General features: G+C 34.8%; 1 protein-coding gene and 1 pseudogene across 1 annotated transcript; one reads left to right on the top strand and one right to left on the bottom strand.

Moving 5' to 3' along the window:
* Positions 1–514: 514 nt before the first annotated feature.
* Positions 515–3,122, top strand: LOC147495238 (aspartyl protease family protein At5g10770-like). Its single transcript, XM_086563859.1, has 2 exons — positions 515–843; positions 1,633–3,122. The coding sequence occupies exon 2, from the start codon at positions 1,685–1,687 to the stop codon at positions 2,903–2,905; it is 1,221 nt and encodes a 406-aa protein (XP_086419985.1). The 5' UTR covers positions 515–843; positions 1,633–1,684; the 3' UTR covers positions 2,906–3,122.
* Positions 3,123–12,093: 8,971 nt separating this feature from the next.
* LOC147495237 (pentatricopeptide repeat-containing protein At5g15010, mitochondrial-like) lies at positions 12,094–13,448 on the bottom strand (annotated as a pseudogene).
* Positions 13,449–26,274: the final 12,826 nt, after the last annotated feature.

Raw genomic sequence — 26,274 nt, 5'->3', positions numbered from 1 at the left:
CTGCACAATGTTACTTATATTGCACTACTAGCTAGATCAGTACTACCTAAACTACAATAAAAATAATAAGTAGATGCAATTAATATTAATTAATAAAAACAAAATTATCTTCATAACAGAAGACATTTCTTTTTCTAGTCTTTGGTTGTTGAACAGGAAGCTTTGACATTTGGCCGACGCAAGAAACAGTCCGTTTACATTTTTTTTTTGGGTGTAATTGTGAACTAAATAAAATTATGTCATGTTATAACCATTCAAACATTCCAGAAATTTGAAAAAATCTTATGAAATTAAAAAAAGAACAAATAATCAACTAGCATAGCGAAAAATTCAATTTGACTATTCTTAGCTAAAATTCATTTATTGTTTACTTTAAAAAATTAGAATTTGTTGTCTTCACGTACACTTTTGAAATATTTTACGAATGTATGTACCATCCTTTTTAAAATTAGATTAAAAAATCAACTGTGACAATTAAGTACTCTCGAATCATTTGTTTTAAGAAGAGAAGAACAAAAAAAACAAAATTGTACTCTTTCCACGCTCGGCTTCCCTCTTCTTTTTCTTCTATATATATTACAATGTGCCAAACTCAAAATCAAATGGGTTTAAAGAGAAGAGTACTCAAACTTAGATAAGAGTACTATTCTCACATGGTGATGAACAACGACAATTCCGTCTTTCACAATCTCAGCCTCTTGTGTAGCTTACTGTTTCTCTCTTACTTTAGCCAAGCTTATGGAATAGAAGAGACATTAGCAAACAGGCCTCATCATCATCAACATGTTATTAGGGTCAAATCCTTGTTACCAGCAACCTCTTGTTCCGAATTCTCTCCTAGGGGTAAGCATAAATATATACCAGAATACATATAGTGAGGAGTACATAATGTTTATTTTCATCATGCTTTGACTTTGTCTAGATGAGATTGTAAGACTTGTGAGCTGTAGTCCCCTGTACTAGCTTAATTGGCCTGGTACTAAAAAAATAGGCTGTTCAGAACTGTCTTTTTGGTTATTTACACACGATGGGCGAATTCCATTCGATTAGCTGGTACAATATACCTTTAAATAAATAAAATCATGGTATTTTGGGTATATATAAAACATGTACGTTAAATCTCCCCAAACTGACTTCTTTCTGTATAGAGGTTCCTACAATACTCTAGGAAAATGTAGCTGAACTGCTGAAGACTGTTGCTGCCAGCCCTGTAGCGCTTAAATAATTGCACGAACTAAAACTCCCTAGCGGCACTAATGACTTTCAGGTCTTCAGGGGAGGCATGCACGACCATTGAGCTCGTGGTTTCTGTGCAAACTTATTCTGTTAAGACTCGTCAATGAACATAAACAGGCCTGAAAGCAATCACATTTCTTCATGCGCTTTCAATTGTGTATAATAAACATCTATTTTTTCTTGCGAGGTCATTGTATATTCGATAAATGCCATTATCGCAATTACTTAATTAATCACACAGCTGAAAAGGATCACCCATATTATATAATATTGGTATAAATGATTAAATGGTGAAACTGTAAAATTCCATTTTAGCTATCCTAATTGCATGAAAGATAAATGATCAGTAGCTCAAACTTTTTAACCATGTAGACCTTCTATCTTCATATTTTCCAGGGAAGAAGGCATCAAAGCTACCAATATTTAACAAGAATGGGCCTTGTTCTCCATGGGGCAACAAACAAAACCTCTCAACCACACCGAAATCCTCATCCAAGACCAAGGAAGAATTCACTCAATTCAGTCTAGGATCCCTAAGGGAGGAGTACACTCTATAGACTCAATGGCAGCTACACTCCCAGTCAATTCAGGAAACTCCCTTGGAACTGGCAACTTCATTGTTACTATTGGATTTGGCACACCAAAGAGAGATCTTCCAATTATCTTTGACACAGGCAGTGACCTTACTTGGATCCAATGTCAACCATGTGTTGGTGGTTGTTATTCGCAGCTTGACCCAATCTTTGATCCTTCATATTCATCGTCTTATACCAACATTTCGTGCACCTCAATTGATTGCGCCCAGGTCCAATCCGGCACTAGCAACATTCCTGGCTGTAGCTCCTCTACTTGTGTATATGGCATTACATATGGAGACCAGTCATATTCCTATGGATTCTTTGCAGAAGAAACACTGACAGTGACACCCTCTGATGTATTCCCCAAGTTTCAATTCGGTTGTGGTGAACAAAATAATGGCTTATTCGGGGAAGCAGCTGGGTTACTTGGCCTTGGTCGCGACAATATCTCTTTTGTATCTCAGACTTCCCAAAAGTATAACAAGTCATTCTCATACTGCATTCCATCAGGTTCCAGTTCTGGATTCCTAGCCTTTGGTGCTCCCAATTCAACTGCTTCCAGTTCGACTTTGTCCAATTCAACTGCTGCAAAGTTTACACCACTTCTCACCGATTCACGAGGTCCGTCATTTTATTTCCTGGACTTACAAGGAATAAGTGTAGGAGCAACGAAATTGGCGATTTCACCATCTACATTTAACCTATCTGGAACCATAATAGACTCTGGCACTGTCATTACCCGACTGCCACCCTTAGCCTATTCAGCTCTTCGGACAGCATTTCAGCAAGCAATGGCGAGTTACCCCGCTGCACCGGCAATGTCTATATTGGACACTTGCTACGACTTCAGCGGATTTCAAACTGTCAATGTACCAAAGATAGTATTGCACTTTGCTAATGAAACCGATTTGGATGTGGATTTCTCTGGTATATTTTATGCATCGAACGTATACCAAGTGTGCTTGGCCTTTGCTGGAAATACGGATGCCAAGGAGACAGCGGTAATTGGGAATTGGCAACAACAGACAGTTGAGGTGGTTTATGATGTGGGTGGTGGAAAACTTGGGTTTGCACCTGGAGGTTGCAGCTAGTTCATGCACCGCGATTCTCAATTGTTACAAACTAGTTAATGCCCATGCCAGTCGGCACTCAAAACACATTACTTTTAATTAACTCCCCAAAATACCATCTCCATGGTAGCAGTGGATCGATGCTATAACAATTTCTAACAGTTTTATATTTCATAACCATTTCATGCGTACTCTAAAGTGAGGTTATGACAATCTTATGCATTTCGTTTCTCACAAACCAACTCATTATACATACCCCTTACATTTTGATAATTCAACACATAGAATGAGGAACAAATAAGGGGAGAGAGACTTGAATTAAAAGCATCATCATATATATATAGGGGAGGGATCAATATACCATGGTTTTCATACCATAGTTTATACCATGGCCCACAACTTCACCCACAAGATGAATTAGAACCTAATTTTTTGTGGATATGTCCAACAAACCTTGAAGATCACCTCCACAAAATTTCAACTCATTTGGTGATATTTAACAATGTCAAAAGATGATTACAAAATCGAAAAATCTGGGCCGTTAAAAAAAATTTAAAGTTGTCAACAATTTTTAATTAGGTTAGAGATTTCCAAATGAGCTGAATTTTTGTGGAAAATCTATCCATAGTTAGGAGATCATATCCACAAAATATTATTTTTTAACTCATCTTGTAAAGGGACGTGGTATAAACCATGGTATAAAAACCATGGTAAACAGATCCCTCCCCATATATATATATATATATATATATATATATATATATATATATATATATATATATATATATATACTAACATCATGCATGCGTGCTACACACATATTTTTACTAACTTATAATTGGCCAGTAAAATACGCAGCAGGAATAGAAACTGTCCAAAAAAAAAAAAAAAAACTACAACAACAACCCAATGCCGAGCTGCTCAATTCCTGTACAGTTCATAAGTACATTGATTATCATTCAAGTTTTGAAAGAAATATTTAGTACATAGAAGGCCAACAGGAAAATAACTCTTTCTCCTCACATAGAGCTGCTCTAAAACTTTATCCTACAATAGCCATCAGATAGGTATATCCCTTGGTGCAAGACTCTAGCAACAACATCTAATAAATCTTTGTTTGCACACTCTTTTATTCTCTTCTCAAGCTGAGGAATAAAATGTCTGATAAGACACTGCACCGGCCAAACAATAACATCGTCTCATATTCAGATGGTGTGCTCTTCAATTTGCCTTAATTAGTAACTTCTTGAAGCATGTCAATCTCCGCCAGTTTTGCATTCTCGACATTCAATCTTTCAATTTCAAGAGAGCGGTTATTTGAATGCAATTCATCAAAGAACACTAAATGAAAGAAGGAAAACAACAAAAAGAATGCTCACATAGGTTGTACAAAGTTATATACCCAGCTCGAGGGTCGGGCAAATTCCACCATACCTATTATCCCATTTAGCTATATTATGAGCGTTATAATTATATTTACGTAAAGTCACTTGAAAAACTATAAACTGGTCGTAAAGTCACTTGAAAAACCACTCTTCAAAAGCTTTTTAAAATAATAGTACAGTGCTCTTCTAATCTCCATGTCATACTATTAACCCTACTGCAAAAGCCTTCGCGAGCTATTGGATGGTACCTTGAACTCTTTGTAGAACTGCACCTAGAAGTCGTCCATCATGTCTTTTACATAAAGTTAAAAATTACCTCTATCATAAGCACCATCAAAATATATTGCAGACCAATTACTATATAGTGCAAGATGAGGATATTAAATTATGTGGCCTTAAAACTCCTTTTTTGAGAACATATGTACGTAAGTTTATATCTACATCCATTCATCCATTGAGGCATCGGTAGTTCAATGGCAACTCCTACTTTAAGTGTTCTCTTTGTTCTTTGAGCAAGCGGGATCGAAAATCATTGTTTAGTGTGATGAAGTAATTCTATATATTACTTATTCTTATCATATCGGAATCTTTCGACCACTTTAATTTGTTATATACGATAAAGTGATTCAAAGACAAACAACAAAGAACATTTTGACAATTTTCCCATTGCAAGAAGCTAAGTTCCATATTATACTCTAAGAATTATCTCTATTACGTGGATTTGCAGACATAATTCACTTACCTTGAAAAGATTTTGTAGTTGGCCATATATCTATAATCCATTGAGGCCAAGATGCGTAACACCAAGGGTAAAAAGAAAAACAGAAGTACCTACATATAATATTCAATAGATAGGGTTACCTGAAACCAAAGAGAGCTATCTATGGAATGCATAACAGTGCTATCATTTCTCCTAAGCTTCAAAAACCAGTAAAATAAAAAATATCACCAAATGAGTTAGTAGCAGTCCAACACCACCTTCATTACTAATTTATCTTGGCAATCAAAAACGAAACCAACGGTAGAAGATGACACAATAATCTTCCTAATGAAATCACGTAAAGTTTTATAATATATGCCCAGTATATATGCAATTCATTTAGTAACACTAATTGTTAGTTGGATATGGGGGCTGAAACTTACCTTACGAGTGAATGTTATACCACAGGGCATATGTACTGCTTATCAAGAGTTATCAGGCTAGAACTATTTATCGGATAATTTAATAGGTAGCTACACATAGGATTCAATAAGTAGGTAACTCTTAAATAATATTTAGTATTTGCATTGTATAAAGAGGTGTTGGAGGTACGTACAACGTAGGAGCACAACATGTCTAAAAAAAGACAAATTGATCATCCATAGCCATCTTGTCCCCTCTCAGCAAGGTGTGCACTGTTCCACACAAATTTATGTATGCAAAACCGACTTCCTCATCCTAAATTAGAGATCACATGAATCAGTCAAAAAACCTAGTACACTTGTAGCAAACATGAAAAATATGAGAACCAAAACCGCACCTCAAACCCTCATGGACTTTTGCTTGCAACAGGGATAAGTGAGTTGCTCCCATATCTGATCCACATTTGCTCTTTCATTATACATCTCTGAAAACCTTGATCCCATTTCAAAGGAAATTAATTCCAGTTACATTTCAGAAATACGAACCTTACATTTAATAGTTGAAAAAAATATATATCAAATGAAAAACACAAAACATTATACATATATAGTTTACTAAAAATACTCAAGAAGCATACAGTTAAAAGCAGTGCATATCAAAGTACCAAAATATTTGAGGAAACCATAGAAAAAAAAAACAAAAAAACAGCAGTTTCTGGTGACTTTAGGCGATATCCACTCTGCACCATGCATTAAGCGCTATCATTACACTAATTGATGTTTTCAATAACCATTGTCAAGAGTCTATAATACCACTTAGCTTGCAATAAGTTAAGGCCATCACAAACCTATTTAACATTCATTAAGTCTTTGAATAGATGAATTAGAATGTTCTTGATACAACTATATGCACCTACCACATTCCCTAGTCATCACAATCAAATATAGGGTGAACTAGTGTTACCCCCTACTAGATGAGCCAATTAGGATTTCCCCCCACTAGATGGGAAATTAGGGTCTCCCCCCTAAATACACACAAAAAAAATTCGGTCAATTCACTTTGATTTTTTTTTTTTTTGTATTTAGGGGGTAATATTGGTTAACCCTCAAATATATAGTATACATATGTGAAAATGATGGTCACACTTGAGTAAAATCAACTTTGCCCAGAATTGGTCCTCAATGATGGTGGTAGAGTAGAATTGTTTACTTTATCAATCAATATCATTATTAGGTGGTTGACAAAGCTCACATAGGTTACTTAAAGATGAGCAAGTTTCTCAGTTTTAATATAAACCAACTCTCCTTTCTACAACTCCTTGTCTCATATGGAACTTAAACCTTTTCAGCAAAAATGTCAGCAAATATCTCTTGTTGTTAATTGATGCGATCTTATGTCGAAACTTGATATGTTGAGAATTGAAGCAGGACAAAAACGAGTTGCATATCTTCTTGGAATAAGTCATTTGCAGTCTTGTTTAAAATCTAGTTGCTTAGCCTCAGTTGCTCAGTCATCCACCACATCATCCATAGGAAGCATCCTTAAGTTGTAGTATACCATTGCCATGTCTGCTACTTGCTTCTCCTCTGCATCTTCAAGGACACCTTGAATTGTTGACAGTGTCCTAGAAAGCCTTTTCATCTCTTTATCAACACCCCATAACAGACCAACTTATTTATGGATTAAAAAGCAAAGGTTATCAATTTCTCATATAGTAATGAAGTAATCCAAGAAATGAGAAAACCACTACTTCTACCATTGCTCCCAGTTAGTATAGTATAAGTATATCATTTTTTTTTTTTTTTTTTTTTTTTTTTTTTTTTGTAACTTCGCTTTATAATGTTTGGCTATGACTTTTTAATGATATTAACAACTCATGGTAATCATTATTTGAACTATGATTTCTAACATGGTCATTACCCACATAACATGTGAAGTCTAAATCACATAATCTCATACACATTGTTTTATCAATTTTATTGCGTTTTTCGAAGGGTTATGCCATCAAAGAGACATCAAAGGCCTTACTAAACATTTAGAACCAACATCAGTCACATAACCATTAATTTGAGTCAATGACTCACTACAATGCATACCATATTACCAATGGTAAAAAGGAAGTAAGAAATAATGAATGTATTTTTCATGAAGTGCACATCAAAATCAAGTTTATGCACATAAAATCTTACGGAAGAATAATGGCTTAAGAGGCATGAATACCTGGGAAAATTTCATTGACCATGGAGCTTGACAGAAAGATCAGACTTGAAGAATCCAAGTTTCACTGTTTGGTTTTGATGGGGATGGCCAATGTTTAATCATAGAAAAATAACTAAAACATAGAATTATAGTGTGAATTGTAATGAACAATGTAATTGAAAGTTAATTTAGTTAGAAATACTGAAATCACTTTAAACATTTTCTAGCAAAAAAAAATTTATTAATTTAGTTAGAAGGCAAAACAGCTCACCATCATTGGGACGAAATTATGAAAATAAAATGAAAATAAACCGGAAGGAGGGAGGAGGCAGATACCTCTTTCTGCTGCTGGACCTGGATTGGGATTCTCAGCCATCATAAAACCATTCTAGGGAAGTATTTCAAGTGGACATGGACATTGATTTTGACCATTCGAATCTTCACGATAGAACAACTACAAAGACATATGCGTAAACAATTGATGAAGCAACCTTAAATGCAATTTGTTCCTTTGACAGTGGTTTTTTTTTTTTCCGATTCTTTGATGGGGTTTGAGAAAGAGCGATGGAGTTTGAGAGAAGAATATTCAAGAACTGTTGAGATAGGGCTGAGAGAAAGGGAGGGCGAGGTTAAAGCGTGTGTGAAGAGAAACCAAGATGGGGAGACTGAGAGGGAGAGAGGAAAAATCGAGAGGCGTATAGAATTTTCTATTAGGTGCGAATTGACAATTGTACCCCTATGACGGACACAAACGTGACATCAAATTACTATTCCTCGTACCCCAAATTTTTCTAATATAGTAAGATAAGGAATTGTTGTGTCACTAAAAAAGTTCCTTATCTACAACCAAGTTCAAGATGAAAATGGTAAGAAAATCAATTTTACACTAAGTACGTCTATGACCACCACCACGAACTTTGTTACTAAGAAAGCAACCCTCGTGACTTAACAACAACTCTCTAAAACTACCAATCTGGAGGTCATTCATTTAACACCACACCTACTAGTAAATGTTTTGCACTTTTCCAGTTAATTAAATATCATTAGCAAAGATGACACATGTTTCCAGTGCAATCAAAACACGCACAATCATGATGCTCAAATTCACAAAAAAATTATCAAAACCTATTACTAATTGAAAACTGCATATACACTTGAGACAGTACATTTGCTAGTTGAAAATATAGGACTTGTCATATTTTCTACTACCTACATTTTTCCTTTTCCTTTCTCCTTCATTAATAGAGTAGGCACTTATCTACCCAAAAAAAGAACCCTGCTCCCAATCCCATCTATGACCTGAATAATTTCAATTTGACTTATTTATAAAACCTACACATGCAAAGCACCACTTTTCAATCCCATCGGTGTTTGCATACAAAAACAATGACCCTCCACTCTCAATGATAAGAAACTTGAAAGATGTCAAATCGGTATATTGTTCACCATACCTTTTCGTATCTAGTTGCCCAGCTTCAAAATCAGGAGGACCAGACAAAAACCAAAATATCATGGCTGTTCTTGTCGAATCTATATAACTAATATCATTTCCCTAAATACATACTAAATAAAAAAGAAAATAAAAGTACTTCTTTTAGTAGATAGTCTTTTCAATGAACCTTAAACAAATATAACTATCCACCTCTGATATTATTATCAAATACGCTTAAAAGTCATTCAAAACATTTCAACAATTTTGTTCAGACTTCAGAAATCCAAAAGTTTATTTAAAGGCTAATAATGAAAGAATGTGTATAGGACGTTACATTATTGGAAATATATCGTGTGGCACTTGCTTTAAATAATAATAATAATAATAATTGATGTTAATCAGCCTATGCACATCACATGATGCTAATGACAAAATGCAAATTCATAGAAGACTGTGAGAATCCATCACAATTGAGAATGAGAATTTGCAATTTATATGTCCATTACCAATATAACATGGCGAAGTATAAATCCCATAATCTGATATACATATATAGTGTTATCACTTTCCTTGTTTTCTTCGAAGGGTCATGCCATCAAAGGGATCCTTTTATCATAATAGGAAGCTTAAGATTAAGCAATACATATATATTGCATACCTCTATAAAAGTCATAGTAGCGTACATACTTATGTCATACATGAACTCTCTATTTGCAAAATCCACAAATATTAAGTAGAAAGTGATCTTACTCCTAGTAAGTTAGTTCATCCACAACGATATGCCAGCTTTCACATGTTGTGTTGTTGTCAAAAACCTTCATCCACAAACTCAATCTCTGAAAGTGTCGTTGATAACTTTCTTGAACAATTCATATGCAAGCATAAAAAATTTCAATTTACCCCATTCTAATAAAAATTAGTAAAACCATGTATTTTTTCCCAACCAAAAAAAAAAACAATTGATAAAAGCACGAAACCAAGATAGACAATCTACTTACCTTCTCCACAGGGAGAGTTCCTGGCAGTGATTTTCAGAACTTTGGTGGGTATTCTGACCGGTCCTCTCACCTTTAGAGTTCTAGTCTTTGCACCAGACAAACATAAGATTAGTACACACTTTCTTGAGATTGTTGAAATTCTTAGAAGAAAGAGATCCTAATACGATGTATTCATCCTCATAAGCTTCTACATACGCATTCATTGCCATTGACCCATATTGTCACCGTTATAATTTAAATTGTCTCAAGAAAATATGAATAAAGAAGTGCAAAAATTGGATTTAGTTGCCTTTAATGTTGATTGGAACCTCTCTAATCAAAACCAAAAACTATTGTAAAGAGAGAATGGGGAGATTGAGCATCCATTCCTTCGGTTTAAGAGAGTGGGGAGAGTCGGAGACGAATAATTGAGAACTACGGAGACAATCTTTTTTTTTAGATGGTGAAAAGACTAACATACCCCGACAATAGATAGTGAAAAGACGATTTTTCCCCTGTAATGTTCGTGAAAATTACTGTTCATCGGGGGATTTTTCTAATATAGTAAGATATACAGCCCAGCTCCTAAAAGGACTTTAAATAAGGACCAATCAAATCTAAAATAACCACAATTTCACCTACAAAATGATTTAAAACCTAATCTTTTGTGCATATGATCTACTAATCATAAAGAACATCTCTACAAAAATTCAACTCGTTTGATATCCTCTAACTTAGATAAAAATTGTTGTCCATTTTTGAAAAATATCTAATGGTCCAGAAATATCTAGTTTTTGCAATCATCTTTTGCCAATGTTAAAAATTATCAAACGAGTTGAATTTTTGTAGAGATGTTCTTTATGGTTAGTAGATCATATGTACAAAAGATTAGGTTTTAAATCATTTTATAGGTGAAGTTGTGGTTGTTTTAGATTTGGTCCTTATTTAAAGTCTTTTTTTAGGAGCCGGCTGTATATATATATATACGGTTATATATAAATACTCTTATATATATATATATATATATATATAAAAATAAATTTCAAAATTTCAAAACCAAAAATAAATATATAAATAAAATCTTCTTCTTCTGTCCATTTTCAATCTAGATTTTAAGAACTTTGATAGTTGAGTACACATCACCAAAAACTTACTTAGTCTTTGAAGTTTTTCTCATAAACTTCAAGAACTTTGTTAAGTTTCTCAACCATGGGATTCAATGATTTTTTTCATACTGAGTTTATACATAACTGGAATCACCATTCTTTGGTAAACAATTGGTGAAATCAAGTTTTAGAAGATTGGAATCAGCATTCACAGCTGCTGATTCTTTTAGATCATCAAGTTTTAGAAGATCGTACTGGGTTTCAGTTTCACATAGTGCTTGGCGTGCTACAATCCACTGCAAATGCTACTAGTTTTCTACTTATCAATATGTTGAACGAGGGGCTTGATTCAATGGAAAACAAAGTACGGAAAGTCGTAGATGTCAGTGAGGGATGTTGCTGATGCGCTGCTGCTAACATATGAGAAGCCTAAAGCTCAAGGACTTTGTCTGGCCTACATTACGAGGGCTAGGGATATGGTTGAGAAGCTGACAAGTATATATCCTAATTACGATTACCCGAAGAGTTTTATCGAGGTGGGAGCAGATGAAAAGATGAGTTCAAAGAAATTGGAACACTTGGGATGGAGATACAGGCCCTTGTAAGAAACTCTTGTTGATTATGTGAAATGCTACCAAGAACTTGGGTCTCTTGAAGAACTGATTGAACTGCCATCTCTGTCAAGAATATTATGTACAACAATAGGAGATGTGATGCTGAGTTTTGAATCTATATTTCTTCGATAATAAGTTCGTTATGTAGCTAGAACAATAGTTACTATCATACCAACTTTGATACAAAATAAATTCTTGGAGGCAAATTGATTTACGTCATGAAAACTCTGTAAATGTTCTTAAACCAATTTGCATGTGAAAACGTACACTTTCTATCTTAAACTGAATAAATTTTCTCTGACAGTTCAGATTTCAGATACATTTTCAACAATATATGGTACAAATAGTTTATCATTATAATGATGAGAAAGCATCATTCAATGACCAGTCGAGTTTTCCTTATTTTGTCCAAATTTCAAAGCCAAAAACTTAACGCTTAACTCTTTTTTCCCGCTTCAAGAAGAGCTTGTTTCGGATTACCAAACAATGGACTGGTGGCCTAACCCCGAATCAAGCATCTCTTGAAAGTATGCACAAGCTTCATCTAACTTGTTGTCCCGTGAAAGACCATTGATCAAAGATGAAAACATACGATACTAGGAAGGATGCCTTTAGCCTTCATCCGATTCCAAACCACGAAGAGCCATATCAACACGCTCCTCGCTACAAAACATCCTTACAATGATTTCATAGGTGTTTGCACTAGGTTCACACCCCAACTTGCTCTCCATCTCTTGAAAAACCTGGTATGCATCTTTTGTTCTTTTGTTCTTTATCAGATGATGTATAATAATCTCATAGGTCCTAGAATTGTGAGAACTCAGATTTCTTCATCTCTTCAAGTACCTTACATGCATCCTTAAACCATTTCGGACCAACAGTAAACTCCCACAAGTGCATTATAAGTAGGTAGTTCAGGTACAAAACCACTTATCTTCGACTGCTCAAAAAAATCAATTGCTTCATTCAATCTCTTTTCCGTACCCAACCCATGAATCAAAGAACAATAAATATGTGGACTAGGCTTCAAATTCTTAGCTAGTATCGCCCCGCGAAATATCTCAAGTGCTTCATCATACTTCTTAGACTTACAATAAGCATTAATAACAATCCCGTAAGTAACAACATCAGGTTCCAACCCTTCATCTTTCATCATTTTACACAAATCTTACACCATCTCCAAATTCCTTTCTTCACCCCACCCTTCCAAAAGTATACTATACGTCTTCACATCAGGCATAAACCTTTTCTTCTTCTTCATTTCATCAAACACTTGTTTAGCCTCTTGAACACAACTTTACTCGATTAATATCGATCAAACGATTATAATCCGATAACTCATGCTTCATCCCAAACTTCTCCATCTTAAAAGTCTCAATTGCTTCTTTCGTCTTTCTACACCGAGCATATCTTCTCATTATCAAACCAAATGTCTCTTTCGTTTCCAACCCTTTACGCTTCATTTCCTCGACTATATCCCATATCGAGTTAAACTGTTTAATCTTATCCAATGCTTCAATCAAAGCATTGTAACTCTCATTAGTATGTTTATACCCTTCCTTCTTTTCCACCCATCGGAAGAATGTAAGTGCTAGAGCTCCTGCATTACTTAATTTATTTAACACTTCCACAACCAATGGTAATGAAACATTTGTAATGCCAAAACTATCAAGGGAGTGTTCAAGACTTGATGAGTCACCCATATGGGTTGTTAATATTTTGCATAGCTTTCCACTGTCTTTCGAAATTTCTAAATTTGAAGTCTCCTCAAGAGAGTCTCAACTAAAACTTGGGTATTCATTGACTGAACACATTTCTTTTATTATGGAATGAGACATGTTTGGATATTGAAACTGGATCTTTTTGATGGGTTAGAAAAGTGGTGTGGAAATGGTGAGATAGAGATGTTGAAGATTTGAGGATGGTTCGTATAGTTTTCGGGGAGGAAAGTGAAGAATTTGAGAGAGATTCGATGATCTCACTATGCTTTTCACTCCAAATTGATAGGTGATTCGGTCTTCTATAACGGAACTCCAGATGAAAAAATCATTGAATCCCATGGTTGAGAAACTTAACAAAGTTCTTGAAGTTTATGAGGAAAAACTATCAAAGACTAAGTACTTAGTTGGTGATGTGTACTCAACTATCAAAGTTTTTAATGCTTCACCAGATCTAGATTCGGAAATTTATGGAGTGGAGAAGAAGAAGATATTCAATTTCGTATTTTTTCGTTTTTTGGTTTTTGAAATTTTGAAATTTCGAGTTTTTATCAGAATTAGATCTGATGATCTCAGGAACAGATCGGACGGCTGAGAAGAAGTGTGAGATAAGAGTGGCAGATTTAGAGTGGCATTGTAGACAAACCGATATATATATATATATATATATATATATATATATATATATATATATATAATAAAATATAATAAAATCTCCTTTGTATTTTCAACATTTTAAACACCTACATCCTGTCATAACCTGAAAAATACAATTCTTATAGATCAACCCTACCAAGATTCATAATTTTACATTTATACATAACACAAATTACTTCTAAAGCTAAAAGACAATTCATTAAACATTAAAGAGGACTTCACGTAACATTTCACCTTGGAGTAATTCTTGTAACGAAAGGTAAGAAAAAATAACTCTTGGTTCACTAAGCTCATCATTTCTCTCTTTCTCCCCAATGCATCTTACTTGATACTAACTTGAAATTGATTTGGAGGTCCTGTATCAACTTCAGATGGTTGCACACTATTGTCCTCCCTATAGATTAATGCACCACGGACCAATGACTGTCCGAACTTCCTAACGTGTTGTTGAAAACTTATAATAATTTAACTTGGTACCTGCAAGCAAACCACATAAATATAAGTACCTTTATGTAAGCAGGGGTGAAACTTGATTAAAATATGGGAGCTAAAGATCTTTACTTGTGATGCTCCACTTGGAATTGTATTCCATTTTGTCTTCCTTTATATAGTAATATATCAACCTACAAATGCGAATTCAACCAAGAATCAAAATCTTCCAAGTAGAATGTTATAGGGACAAAAAGATAATAATAATAATAATAATAATAATAATAATAATAATAATCAGTTTATAGGGATATCATTTACCAGTATACTATGCAATAAAAATAGCCTGAGCATATGGAACTGTTTAGTCCCAAAAAAAAAACTATCATTAAAACTTACATAGATACAACATAATAGGTATCATGTTATAGCTATTATATTGAAGAATAAAAGTAGGGTAGGGTTCTTTAATTTCCCACTCACCTTTTCTCATTAGTATTGATGTCTTCAGAGTAGAACTTGTAGTACAATTTCTTGCATTTGGCGGAAGAAATACAAATATTCTTTTTGAAGAAATACATCTGGAGATGGCTACATAGATTGTCCATGACTAAGAAGTGATGTTTTCAATTCAATGCCAACATACTTCATTAACTGGCTCTGTGACTTATTAATCGTAATGGCATAAGCTAGTCGAATAGGGAATTGTCGCTTTGATAGTATGAAAGGCAACTCCAAAATTGAGGGAGTCAAAAATATTCTTGGGATGAGTACCGTATTTTGTCGTTGCACGGTGTTAAATGAGTCAAACATGCGTAATAGAAAGTGTAATGTCAAAACCTTAGACCATGAATAATGTCATAACTAAAATGATGGTTTAATAAAGGGAGCTCTAAGAACAAAATCGAGCGAAATGTTATACCTGAAATATTGGTTTTGGTCTGAATGGAGTTCCAATTAAAGAGCACAATGGAGACTCAAAGTAGAAAATGGTAGAACAGTAGAAAGTCTAAGTGGGTGTTTGGTTCTCATTTTTTCAAACAATCATTTTTTCTTAAAAAATATTTTTATGAAAAAGTATTTATTCTAAAAACAGTTTTTCAATAAATATGTTTGGTTGTGATTTTTTTTAAAAGCTATTTTATAAAATCAGATTTCACACTATATTTTTCGATATATTTTGGCATATCGTGGCATAAATCACTAAAGTCTAAAACATCTGGGGAGTTCATTTGCCTTTAACACCCAAAGTGTTTCCTTCAAAGAAAAATATTTTTTTAACTTGAAAAACAAGTTTTACCTAATTATCATAAAACAAGTTTTTGAGACCAAAAAGTATTTTTTGGATGAAAAACTATATTTTTTTTAAATAGAAACCAAACACATTTATTTTTTCAAAAAATATTTTTTCACTAATAAACACTTTTTGGCAATAAATAAATAGGATCCAAACACTCCCTAATTGGAAGCGATGTGATATAATAAAATAATTAGATGCACATTAAATTGGAAGCTTAGATGCACATTAGATTGGGAGTTTAAATTCTAACTCAATAGACTGAAATAACTATATGTATGAAGAAGGATATGAAACGAAATAGTTATAACTGAAATCAATATACTAAAGCAAATAAAAAACTAAAGGAATCGAACAGAAATTTAGCCCACTTAAAGAATCTAAGCAAAGAAAGTTGTATCTAAATCAAAATCAAACCAACATATACAACAATTGGAATTTAAATAGAAATATACCCAAAAAAAAAATCGAATTGGTACAGCCGAGAATTTTATGCTAAACATTGTAAATACTAAATAGAACTAGCCATGCAGCCCGACCTGTGGCCGGGCCTGTTATTCTTAAACCCATCATGTCTGGGCCTATATTTAAGGGAAACACTTGGAAGTTTAACATATCCATATCCAATAAGTAATCCATATCCATATCTATTAACTAATACATATCCATATCTATTAACTAATACATATCCATATCCATATCCAATAACTAATACATATCAATTAACTAATCCATTGTTTTTAGAATTTGTTTTTTTATCCTATGTACATTTGAAATAATGAAATAAAGCTTTGTTTTTGTTTTAGCATAACACATGAAAGGACAATTTTAATTTATATTAAATTAGAGATAAAGGCCAAATTCAGGGTTAGTTTGGTAAGAAGGCAAGTAATTATTTTTCAAATAGGGACTATTTTAAAAACTTTGCTGATGTGGCTCACTATGAGCATCTTGGGAGAAACGGATATTAATATAGGTAGGATGAAATATATTTTTTACATTTACTATAAATGGAATGAAATCAAATTTTACACTCAGCCGAATTTAAGGAAAACGTACTCAAAATAAATAGTTGACCAAAGAAAAACTTATTGAATCAAATTGAAGAAATGGAGAAAAAGAGAAAATAGTCGTATTGACCAATTATATGTACATGGATGGGGGCATTGGGAACCTTAAACAATTGTAAAATACTATTTGTCATGGCTACTCAAGTGTTATCTACCAAGAAGGTTGCACTACTAATCATATAAGCACCGACGTAAACTTAGTGAAACTCGCCTCTATTTTTACACAATTTGTACGAATATATACTTTCTTATGCAAACCAATAGGAAGTAAATTTTATGGAATCAAAACTCAGACCAGTTGAAGAATCTGACCAACATTAAAACCAAAATTAAAATAATGCTACGTATAACTATTTAAACCAAAATGGAGAAAAAACGAAAAATTAAGGAATTAAGTAGATACCTCGAGCGTTCGACGATGTTAGCATTAATAAACTCAATAGCCAAATCAAGATACCCATTTGAAACCATACCAAAAATCATCAAATTCCACGACAACAAATCCCTATGCCACATTCCATCAAATACCCTTCTAGCTATTTTAATATCTTCACATTTCGAATACATGTCAATTAATGAATTATACACTTGTGGAATATTCCCACTACCAAATTATGAACACAAATACCATCCTTTAACGATAAGGCTTGCGTGCAAGCTCTTACCACATTAGGAAAAATATACCTATCTGGTTCAACACACTTTGTTTGCATATCGATCATCGTAGATTCTTAAACACTCCTTATACATTCCGATCCTAGAATAATACCCGATAATCGCTGTCCATGCAAACACATTTAGTTCACGTATTTTATCAAATAAGGCATGAGCGGAAACCATGTGGCTGCAATCCGCGTAGAATTGATTTAGTTTTGTTTATTGAATTTGCAATATGCATACAATATTGCTACCTGGCAAATCTAGAAAGGCTCATACCTTGCTTGAGTGATCCCCCTTCTTTGATTAGAGTTAAGTTCTTCTTGAAAGATCCACCCCCAATCAATTTTCGTCGTCGATTAAACAATCTAAGTTCCTACAATTATTAATTTTTCAAAAATTCAGTAATGAAAGCCTGTCCTTCCTACACCAAACATAACCAATAAAAAGTTTGATTCAAAACGATCAAATTGCACCCATATTTCAAATATTTTACTTCACCATATCCATTTGAATGAAATTCGAATCAATTTGAGCTTAATTTGTAACTGAAATTACGTAAGCGCTTTGCTCGAGTGCTGCGTGAGATTGTGAGAGGTGAAATGATAAGAGAGGGAATTCAGTTTCACTTCCGTAATCTTGTTTATGAAATCGGAAGAGATCCAACCCAAAAAAAGAAAAAAGTCGTGATACAGTTATTTTGTATTTTAGTGAGAAAAAAAAACCTATCTTATTAGATAGACTAGTACAAATGATAAACACGAAGAATACACGATAATTACAAATTTATTCATTATCGTTTTATTATTTTAAAAATCTTTTAAAAACTGCCTACATCTGGATCACATCTCCCGTCTTATAAAGTTTGCGGATATATCCCACAGGCACTTCGCACTTCAAAAAAATAAAACAACCACTCACAATATTTCGCATTTTCGACTTTACCCCATCTAAAAACAGAATGCCCAATATTTCCCAAGTGACTCCTCAAAAACTCAAAAACAGGCTAATCAAAAACTGCCCTTTCTTCTCATCATATTTTTTTCTCCTCTATGTAATCTATTGAGGACAAAAAGGTAAATATAAAATCATTAAGTTCATGTTCTCAAAGTTGGAACGGGAATCTATCGGGTATAATTCGGTTTTAATTTTGAACTATTCGGAGAAATATACAGTCATACATTTGCTATACGGAAAACATACTCCATTCATTTATTTGTGTATAATTCGATTTTCTCTAATAAAAATTCGTAGAAATAAACCACTTTCATTTCACAAAATATAAGTCAAAATCATACACAATTACTTATGTTAAGTGTTTTAAGTAGTATTTTAATGTAGATACTCATTTTGAACCACACATCACATACTAAACACATCACATACTAAACGAATAATAACTAAAATTTTCCCGAAATAATTGGTTTTCAAAGATAACTAAAAATTCGTGTTTAATAAAGTTTAATTAAACGAGCTTAACTTACTAACAAGGGGATGTACATGAAGAGCGTCGTGCACTTATGCTAGTGTTAATAACTAGTGTGCATTGTCACCAAATTAAGTTTACGTTTAAAACTTCGAGATATTGGCAAGGCGTCTTGTTCCAGTTTAAAACCCGGGTTTTTTTTTAAAAAAAACGCGTTTTAAACTTAAAAACCGTTTAAAACCCGAGATTTTGAAAATCTCCCGTTTAAAACTTTTTATTTTATTTTATTTATTATTATTTTTTTTAATCTAAAAGAAAACGTGAGAAGAAAAAGAGGTTTTGGAGTTTACCTTTTTAAAGTGGGCCAACGATTGACATATTAAGACAGTTCTATTTTGCTTTGGACTATTAATAATTGGAAATTTTAAAGTTATTAATTTATTTGTAGTACTTGATTATGTCATTATGGTTGGTAATTAGTAGTATCGTATTTAGAGTCGTGATTTGGTACTAATTCTAAAACTTCTAGTATTTGGATGAGTAGTTATAATTTGATACTTTCATGTATTTGAATTTTCTTTCATTTGTATTATTATTATTTTTATTTTATGTGCTTATTTTTTTTTACCACTCTTATAAAAAATCAAACTACTTATCTATTATATTTTTTATCATCGGTTTTTACTATTTTTTTTACGTATTATACATTTTAAACCCGTTTTACCGTTTTAAACCCGTTTTTTATGCTCTACATTTTTTTGGTGTTTGTTACTGCTGGACCCCATATTGTGTTGGGCAGACTCAAAAAAAAACAAACATTACAAATGTGACATTGGCCCCAAAAGTTGTTTTGTGTTGGGCACCTCCCAAACCAAAGTGAATTTGACTTGTTGCAACCTTTTCAGCCCTTTTCTTCTATTCTCTTCTCTTCTACCATCAAAAACCTTAAACCCTTAAACTCTTAAACCCTAAAGAAAATTAATACTAACACTAAACACTAATGGAAGAGCCCAACCCCATTTTAGAACATGAAGATGAAGAAGAAAATGTAATGCATCATGACCCCATTCAAGAAGAAAATGTAGAACAAGTTCCAAGTGACCCCATTCAAGAAGAAAATGTAGAACAAGTTCAAAGTGAAGAAAATAGAGGAATGGATGATGATGCATTTAATAAGAATAAGGTAAATCTAAATTAAACGTAATTATGCATGTAGTAATTATACATGTAGTAATTATTCATGTAGTAATTATTCATGTGTACAGTGATGTATAGAGAAAATTCGAAGGCTTAAACGAGCTGGCTAGGTCGTTCGTATTGCACACCAAACGGTCTGGCCACACCGTCTGGACTGAGTCCCAAACGATGTGGCCATGTCGTTTGGGATTAAACTTTGAAAAAAAAAACTTACCAGTATGGCTACACCGTTTGGACTAAGTCCCAAACGATGTGGCCAAGTCGTTTGGGATTTGAACTTTGAAAAATATGAAGTTCTGTTTTTTGGCCTCTTGACCGGTGTGGCCACACAGTTTGGACTAAGTCTCAAACGACATGGCCACACCGTTTAGGACTCAGTCCAAATGGTGTGACCATGTCGTTTAGGTTTTGAACTTTGAAAAAATATGAAGTTCTATTTTTTGGCCTCTTGACCGGTGTGGCCATGTCGTTTAGGATTTGAACTTTGAAAAAAAAATATGAAGTTATGTTTTTTGGCCTCTTGACCGGTGTGGCCACACCGTTTGGACTAAGTCCCAAACGACATGGCCACACCGTTTGACATGGCCACACCATTTAGGACTCAGTCCAAACGGTGTGGCCATGTCGTTTAGGATATGAAGTTCTGTTTTATGATTTGAACATAGAAAAATACAAACAGTGGTAAACGGTGTGTTTGTGGCATTTGGTACTTAAGCCAAACATCAATTAACAACTGTTCTTCATTTAGGATCCTTCAGTGTGTTTCAAGAACTTTGGAAACTCGAATGACGTGGATAATGTTCAACCGCTTTCAATGGATACAGCAGAAATATTTACTACGGAAGAGGTACATAGTAGGCATTGTTTTCACTTGTTTTTATTTTCTAAATGAAATTATATTAGTTTATTGATTGTTGTTTTCTTTCATATCTTTAGGTATTTCATACACGTAATGACGTAATTAGTTGGGCAACTGCTTGAGGAAACCAATGTAATGTGGTTGTGGTAATTGGGAAGTTGCAGAATGCTAACGGGAACCGAGTACCAAGGCTGGATTTAGCTTGCGAGAGTTCAGGCGTGTATCGTTCACACAAAAAAGCAGAGAAAGCTAATAAGAGAAATACGGGAACCAAGAAACGTGGATGTCCATTTAAGTTAAGATGTATTTTCAAATGCGGCACTATCGATAGTTGGAAAATTGTCGTTCTTAATGGTGTTCACAACCATCCATTGGCGAAGACCCTTAAAGGACATGCATTTGCTATTCGACTGACTGTTCCACAATTCGAGTTCTTGTCAGAGATGACTCAAAATGGAGTTAAGCCTAAAAAAGTTTTGAAGTCCATCAGACATAGGTTTCCTGATAACCTATCTAGCATATGAGAAGTCTACAATGCCAGGCACAAGGTGAGGACATTTGATATGAACGATCGCTCGCAAATGCAGAAAGAGCATGAGTTGTTAGCAGAAAACCATTATTTCGAGGAGGTGAGAGAGAATACGAATACGGATGAGATAATGGGATTGTTATGGGCCCATCCGGACGGTGTTAAAATGGCTCAGACTTTTCCAAAAGTTTTCATCATAAACGCAACCTACAAAACCAATAAGTATCAGTGGCCTTTTGTACAGTTTGTGGGGGTGACTTCAACCTGGAAGTCTTTCACGGTCTGTCAAGTGTTGCTCCAGTCCGAAACAGCAATAGACTATGAGTGGGCTTTGCGTCAGTTTAACGGCTTGCTGGGTGAAGAAAGGTCATTTGTGATCGTGTCTGACAGGGACTTGGCCTTGATGAGTGTCGCTGATATTGTGTTTCCTGACGTGCACAAGCATCTCTGTAGATGGCATATCTCTATGTGCATCCTTCATAAATGCAATAATTTTTTTCCTACCACAGAACTTGTAGATAAAGGCCAGTTCTCGTGGAACATTGTAGTGAAATCGAGGACTGAAGATATCTTTAATCGTAGAATTGCTGCTTTGGAAAAACAGTATAGGGTTGAGTACTCCAATTTTGTTAGTTATCTGTGAGAGACTTGGTTGCCTTACAAGGATCGATTCGTATGTTGTTGGACAGATCAACACATTCACTTTGGGATTACAACGACCAATAGAGTCGAAGGATCTCATGCTCAGGTGAAACGTGTTCTAGGAAACACAAACAGACATGATTTTCTAAGTATGTTTTACTTGATCCACCTGATTTTAGAGATCCAACTGTCTGAGATTAGAGATACGTTTGAGAAGAGTCTGATTGTAACCCAGCACCACCACCGGATTCCTTTATTTCGTGAACTCAGAAATCTGGTCTCAAGAAAATGTTTGGACTTGCTTTATAAAGAACTAGATACTCGTGTAAGCCGTGCTGCTAAGGACTCTGAGTTCATTTGTGGGTGTTATTTGCGCACCAGTCATGGATTACCATGTGCTCACGAAATCATTGAATTTCAAAAGCAAGAACGTTCTATATCTTTGAGTGCTATCGATCCCATTTGGAAAACTCTGTCTATTTTTCCAAGTGTGTCGGTGGGTGTTGGTCCCGATTGTAGACCTTCGATGGATATGTTTATGAAAAGGTATGAAATGGCTTCTGAAGAAGAGCAGAGGGTTATGGTTAGGAAACTTATGGAGATTGTTGTGCCAGAAAGTACATGGCTAGAACCACCTCATGAGGAGGCGAAAACCAAAGGTCGGCCTAAGGGTAGCTGCAAGAGAAAGCTTCCAACTGAGGATGAGAACTCTTCAAAGCGAGATTCATCTGGTTTTGAACATTCCCAACGTGAGCATGAAGAGTGGGTCTTGTCCCAACAATCAGAATGTACGCTAAATTCCAAGCATTCTCATAAAACACCCACACCATCGAAATACGCTACTCCAAACCCACCTGCAGAGAAGTCTTCTCCGAAACCACCTTTGCCACAAAAAAAAACCACACCACGGAAGAACTCTTCTCAAAAATCACCTTTACCACCTAAAACAACCACACCACGGAATAACTCTTCTCAAAAAACCTTTACCACCAAAAAAACAAAAACAGAATAACTCTTCTAAAAATCACCTCAAAAGTTAGACATTGGCATCCCGAAATATTACGGTTTGTATATTCCAGAAGAACTGCACAAATATATTGTTAAAGTGGATGACCCTGTGGGTGATGGCAATTGCGGGTATAGAGCAATGTGCATTGCACTGGGAAGAAGTCAGGAAGAGTGGCCGTGGATGAGAAATGAGTTGTTACAAGAACTTAATGACAACCTCCCCCTATACTGTACATTGTACACTCACAGTGAGGTTAGTTTTGTGAAATCTACAATTTCTCATGCATGTGGTTGGGCACCCTATAATAAGTGGATGACCATGCCCTTTGTTGGATATCTATTTGCTTCGAGATTTAATGTCGTCCTTGTACATTTAGGAAGTATGTACTGCCATCTTATCTTGCCACTGAGAACCCAAGCAAATCCTGAGAGAGTAAAGAAAGTGTTGGGTGCCGCTTACGTACAGGGATGTCATTTTGTCCATGTTAAACTTGTTGATGATTGTTCGGTTCCAAAACCGATGCGAAGATGGCGTAGAGCTCGACACTTAATTGCAGATAGTTGGGATCTTGCATTACAAGCAAGACAAAGCGCAATTCTGGCATTGAACATTCCCAATTTAGTATTGGAAGACCAGCACACTAATGATGGGTCCGAAATACCAATAATAGATGTTGACTGGGAATAAGTCTATGTAATTAATGTTCATGTGGTTGGAATTGTAATTTGGTTTTTGATACAATTTTCTTAAATTTGATGGTATTCTTTGGTCGAATTTGATGTATGTTTGTTTGATTTGGATGGTTTGGATTTTTGCGATTTGAACTTAGAAAAAATATAAAGTTATGTTTTTTGGGCTCTTGACCGATATGGCCAAGTCGTTTGGGACTTAGTCCAAACGGTGTGGCTACACCGGTCAAGAGGCCAAAAAATAGAACTCTATGTTTTTCTAAGTTCAAATCCCAAACGACTTGGTCACACCGTTTGGATTAAGTTCCAAACGACATGGCCACACCGTTTGGGAATTATTTATGTCGTTTGGAACTTAGTACAAATGGTGTGGCCACACCGGTCAAGAGGCAAAAAAATATAACTAAGTTTTTTCCAAGTTCAAGTCCCAAACGACATGGCCACACCGTTTGGGACTAAGTCCAAACGGTGTGGCCACACCGGTCAAGAGGCAAAAAAACATAACTAAGTTTTTTCAAAGTTCAAATCCCAAATAACATGGCCACACCGTTTGGACTAAGTCCCCAATGGTGTGGCCATGTCGTTTGGGATTTAAACTTTGAAAAATCCCAAACTTCTGTTTTTTTGCCTCTTGACCGGTGTGGCCACACCATTTGGACTAAGTCCCAAACGGTGTGGCCATGTCGTTTGGGACTGAAATTTGCCGAACCTCGATTTTTTTTTTCTTAACTTCCATATTCAACTTCCAACAATTCTAACACTTTCAAATTCAAAACCAAACACATAAAATGGAATCACAACATCAAATTCAAGTATTTTGAAATAAAATGGAATCGCAAACGCATAAAATGGAATCGCATAACATCAAAACCAAATTCACATAACATCAAATAATATTTTGAAATAACATACGACAAAAACAAGTATTTGTTTACAGATATCACAACATCACTCTTTACAACAAAAGCAATCTAAACTAGAACTCCATAGTTGAGATCAATGCTCAAGCTGCTTCTTCACCTATGCTCCTTCACGATATCATCCGCCAATGAACTTGCACCGGATCAAATTGTATGCCTCCATGAACTCATTCCGTGCATCGTCTGGAATGCAGTCCCACCCAATTGCAAGCCTTAATTGAGTAAGCGAGAAACTTCATCGACCATGGGGTGCTGTAAAATACCAAAACGAAAAACTACATTATTATATACATTTATAAAATACCAAAACAAAAAAAAACTAAAACTAACGTTGTAAGGTATTAACTCACTAGATTATGATATGAAAGACTCTGTAGGGAGTAGTGATTATGATGATCACGGTTTATCATTCGAATATGACTATTGTTTTCGTACCAACTCATGTATCTACTAACACACTCCCATGGATAAGACGGAATGGGTCCTTGATGTTCAAGTTATATCAAGTGATTCTGCCATTTACTCCAGTAGGAAGCCGCAATATTAAATTTCACATCTTACCCGCGTCTGGAAGTAGTTTGCGTCGAGGTCTTTGGTCTTGGGGGATCTGAGGGTACAAACTGCATATGACCCAACTAATGCACAACCCTCGAAACATTGTACTGCTCGACATTATCAAGAAAGCATATAAATCCCTCGAAAAATATTATTTCATCCACCGGTCGTGTAGCTCGGACTTCAGCATAGGGATACCATTCAACCTGTCAAATAGCATATAATCAAGGAAATTAATCATTAACAATATACTCATAATATCAATTAATAAATAAAACTATTTACATAAAAAAAAATGCTTACATCGGTACAAGTCATATTATCAATCATCGCTCGGATATGCTTCAATGCAGCTATTGTGCTAGCATAAAAAGACTGCGTAACTGAGTACCTATGAGTATGCGACATGCTCAACTGATAGTCCTCGTTTGGGAATGGCCTGAACACCGGAAGTACTCATAAATCCATGCCTATATTAATATAGACACCCAGTTAATATTGTAATAGATAGATAAAATTGACATTGAAAAGAAAAACAAAAAAACTAATACCTGTAGGAGAGTGAAATAGCCTGAAACACCCTTCACCTTGGCACTTGTGGCAGTCTCAAGACTCCTGTACAAATAAGCCAGTAAGGCTGCACCCCACGCGTAGTCTCTGATCTCGGCAAATTTCATAAGTAGTCTCAGATAACAAACGGGAACTGCAGTTCCAGACGTGTCGGTGAAGGTGGTACATCCAAAGAAAAATAACAGATAAGCTCTCACAGCAAACTGCAACTCTTTTTGGGTTGACGCCTTCTTTACAACAACCCCATTTTCATCCCGTAAATCTTCATCTGTTACCTTCCCAGCAAACTGCTTCATCAAGAAATCCATCATAACTTTAGAAGTGAACTTA

Source organism: Coptis chinensis, chromosome 6 (genome assembly GCF_015680905.1).
Source record: "Coptis chinensis isolate HL-2020 chromosome 6, ASM1568090v1, whole genome shotgun sequence".
NCBI classification, from domain to species: Eukaryota; Viridiplantae; Streptophyta; class Magnoliopsida; order Ranunculales; family Ranunculaceae; genus Coptis; species Coptis chinensis.
This window is presented reverse-complemented; position numbering and strand designations above follow the sequence as displayed.

Excerpts from the sequence above, each read along its gene's own strand:
- LOC147495238 (XM_086563859.1), top strand. The coding sequence starts at position 1,685 with ATGGGGCAACAAACAAAACCTCTCAACCACACCGAAATCCTCATCCAA.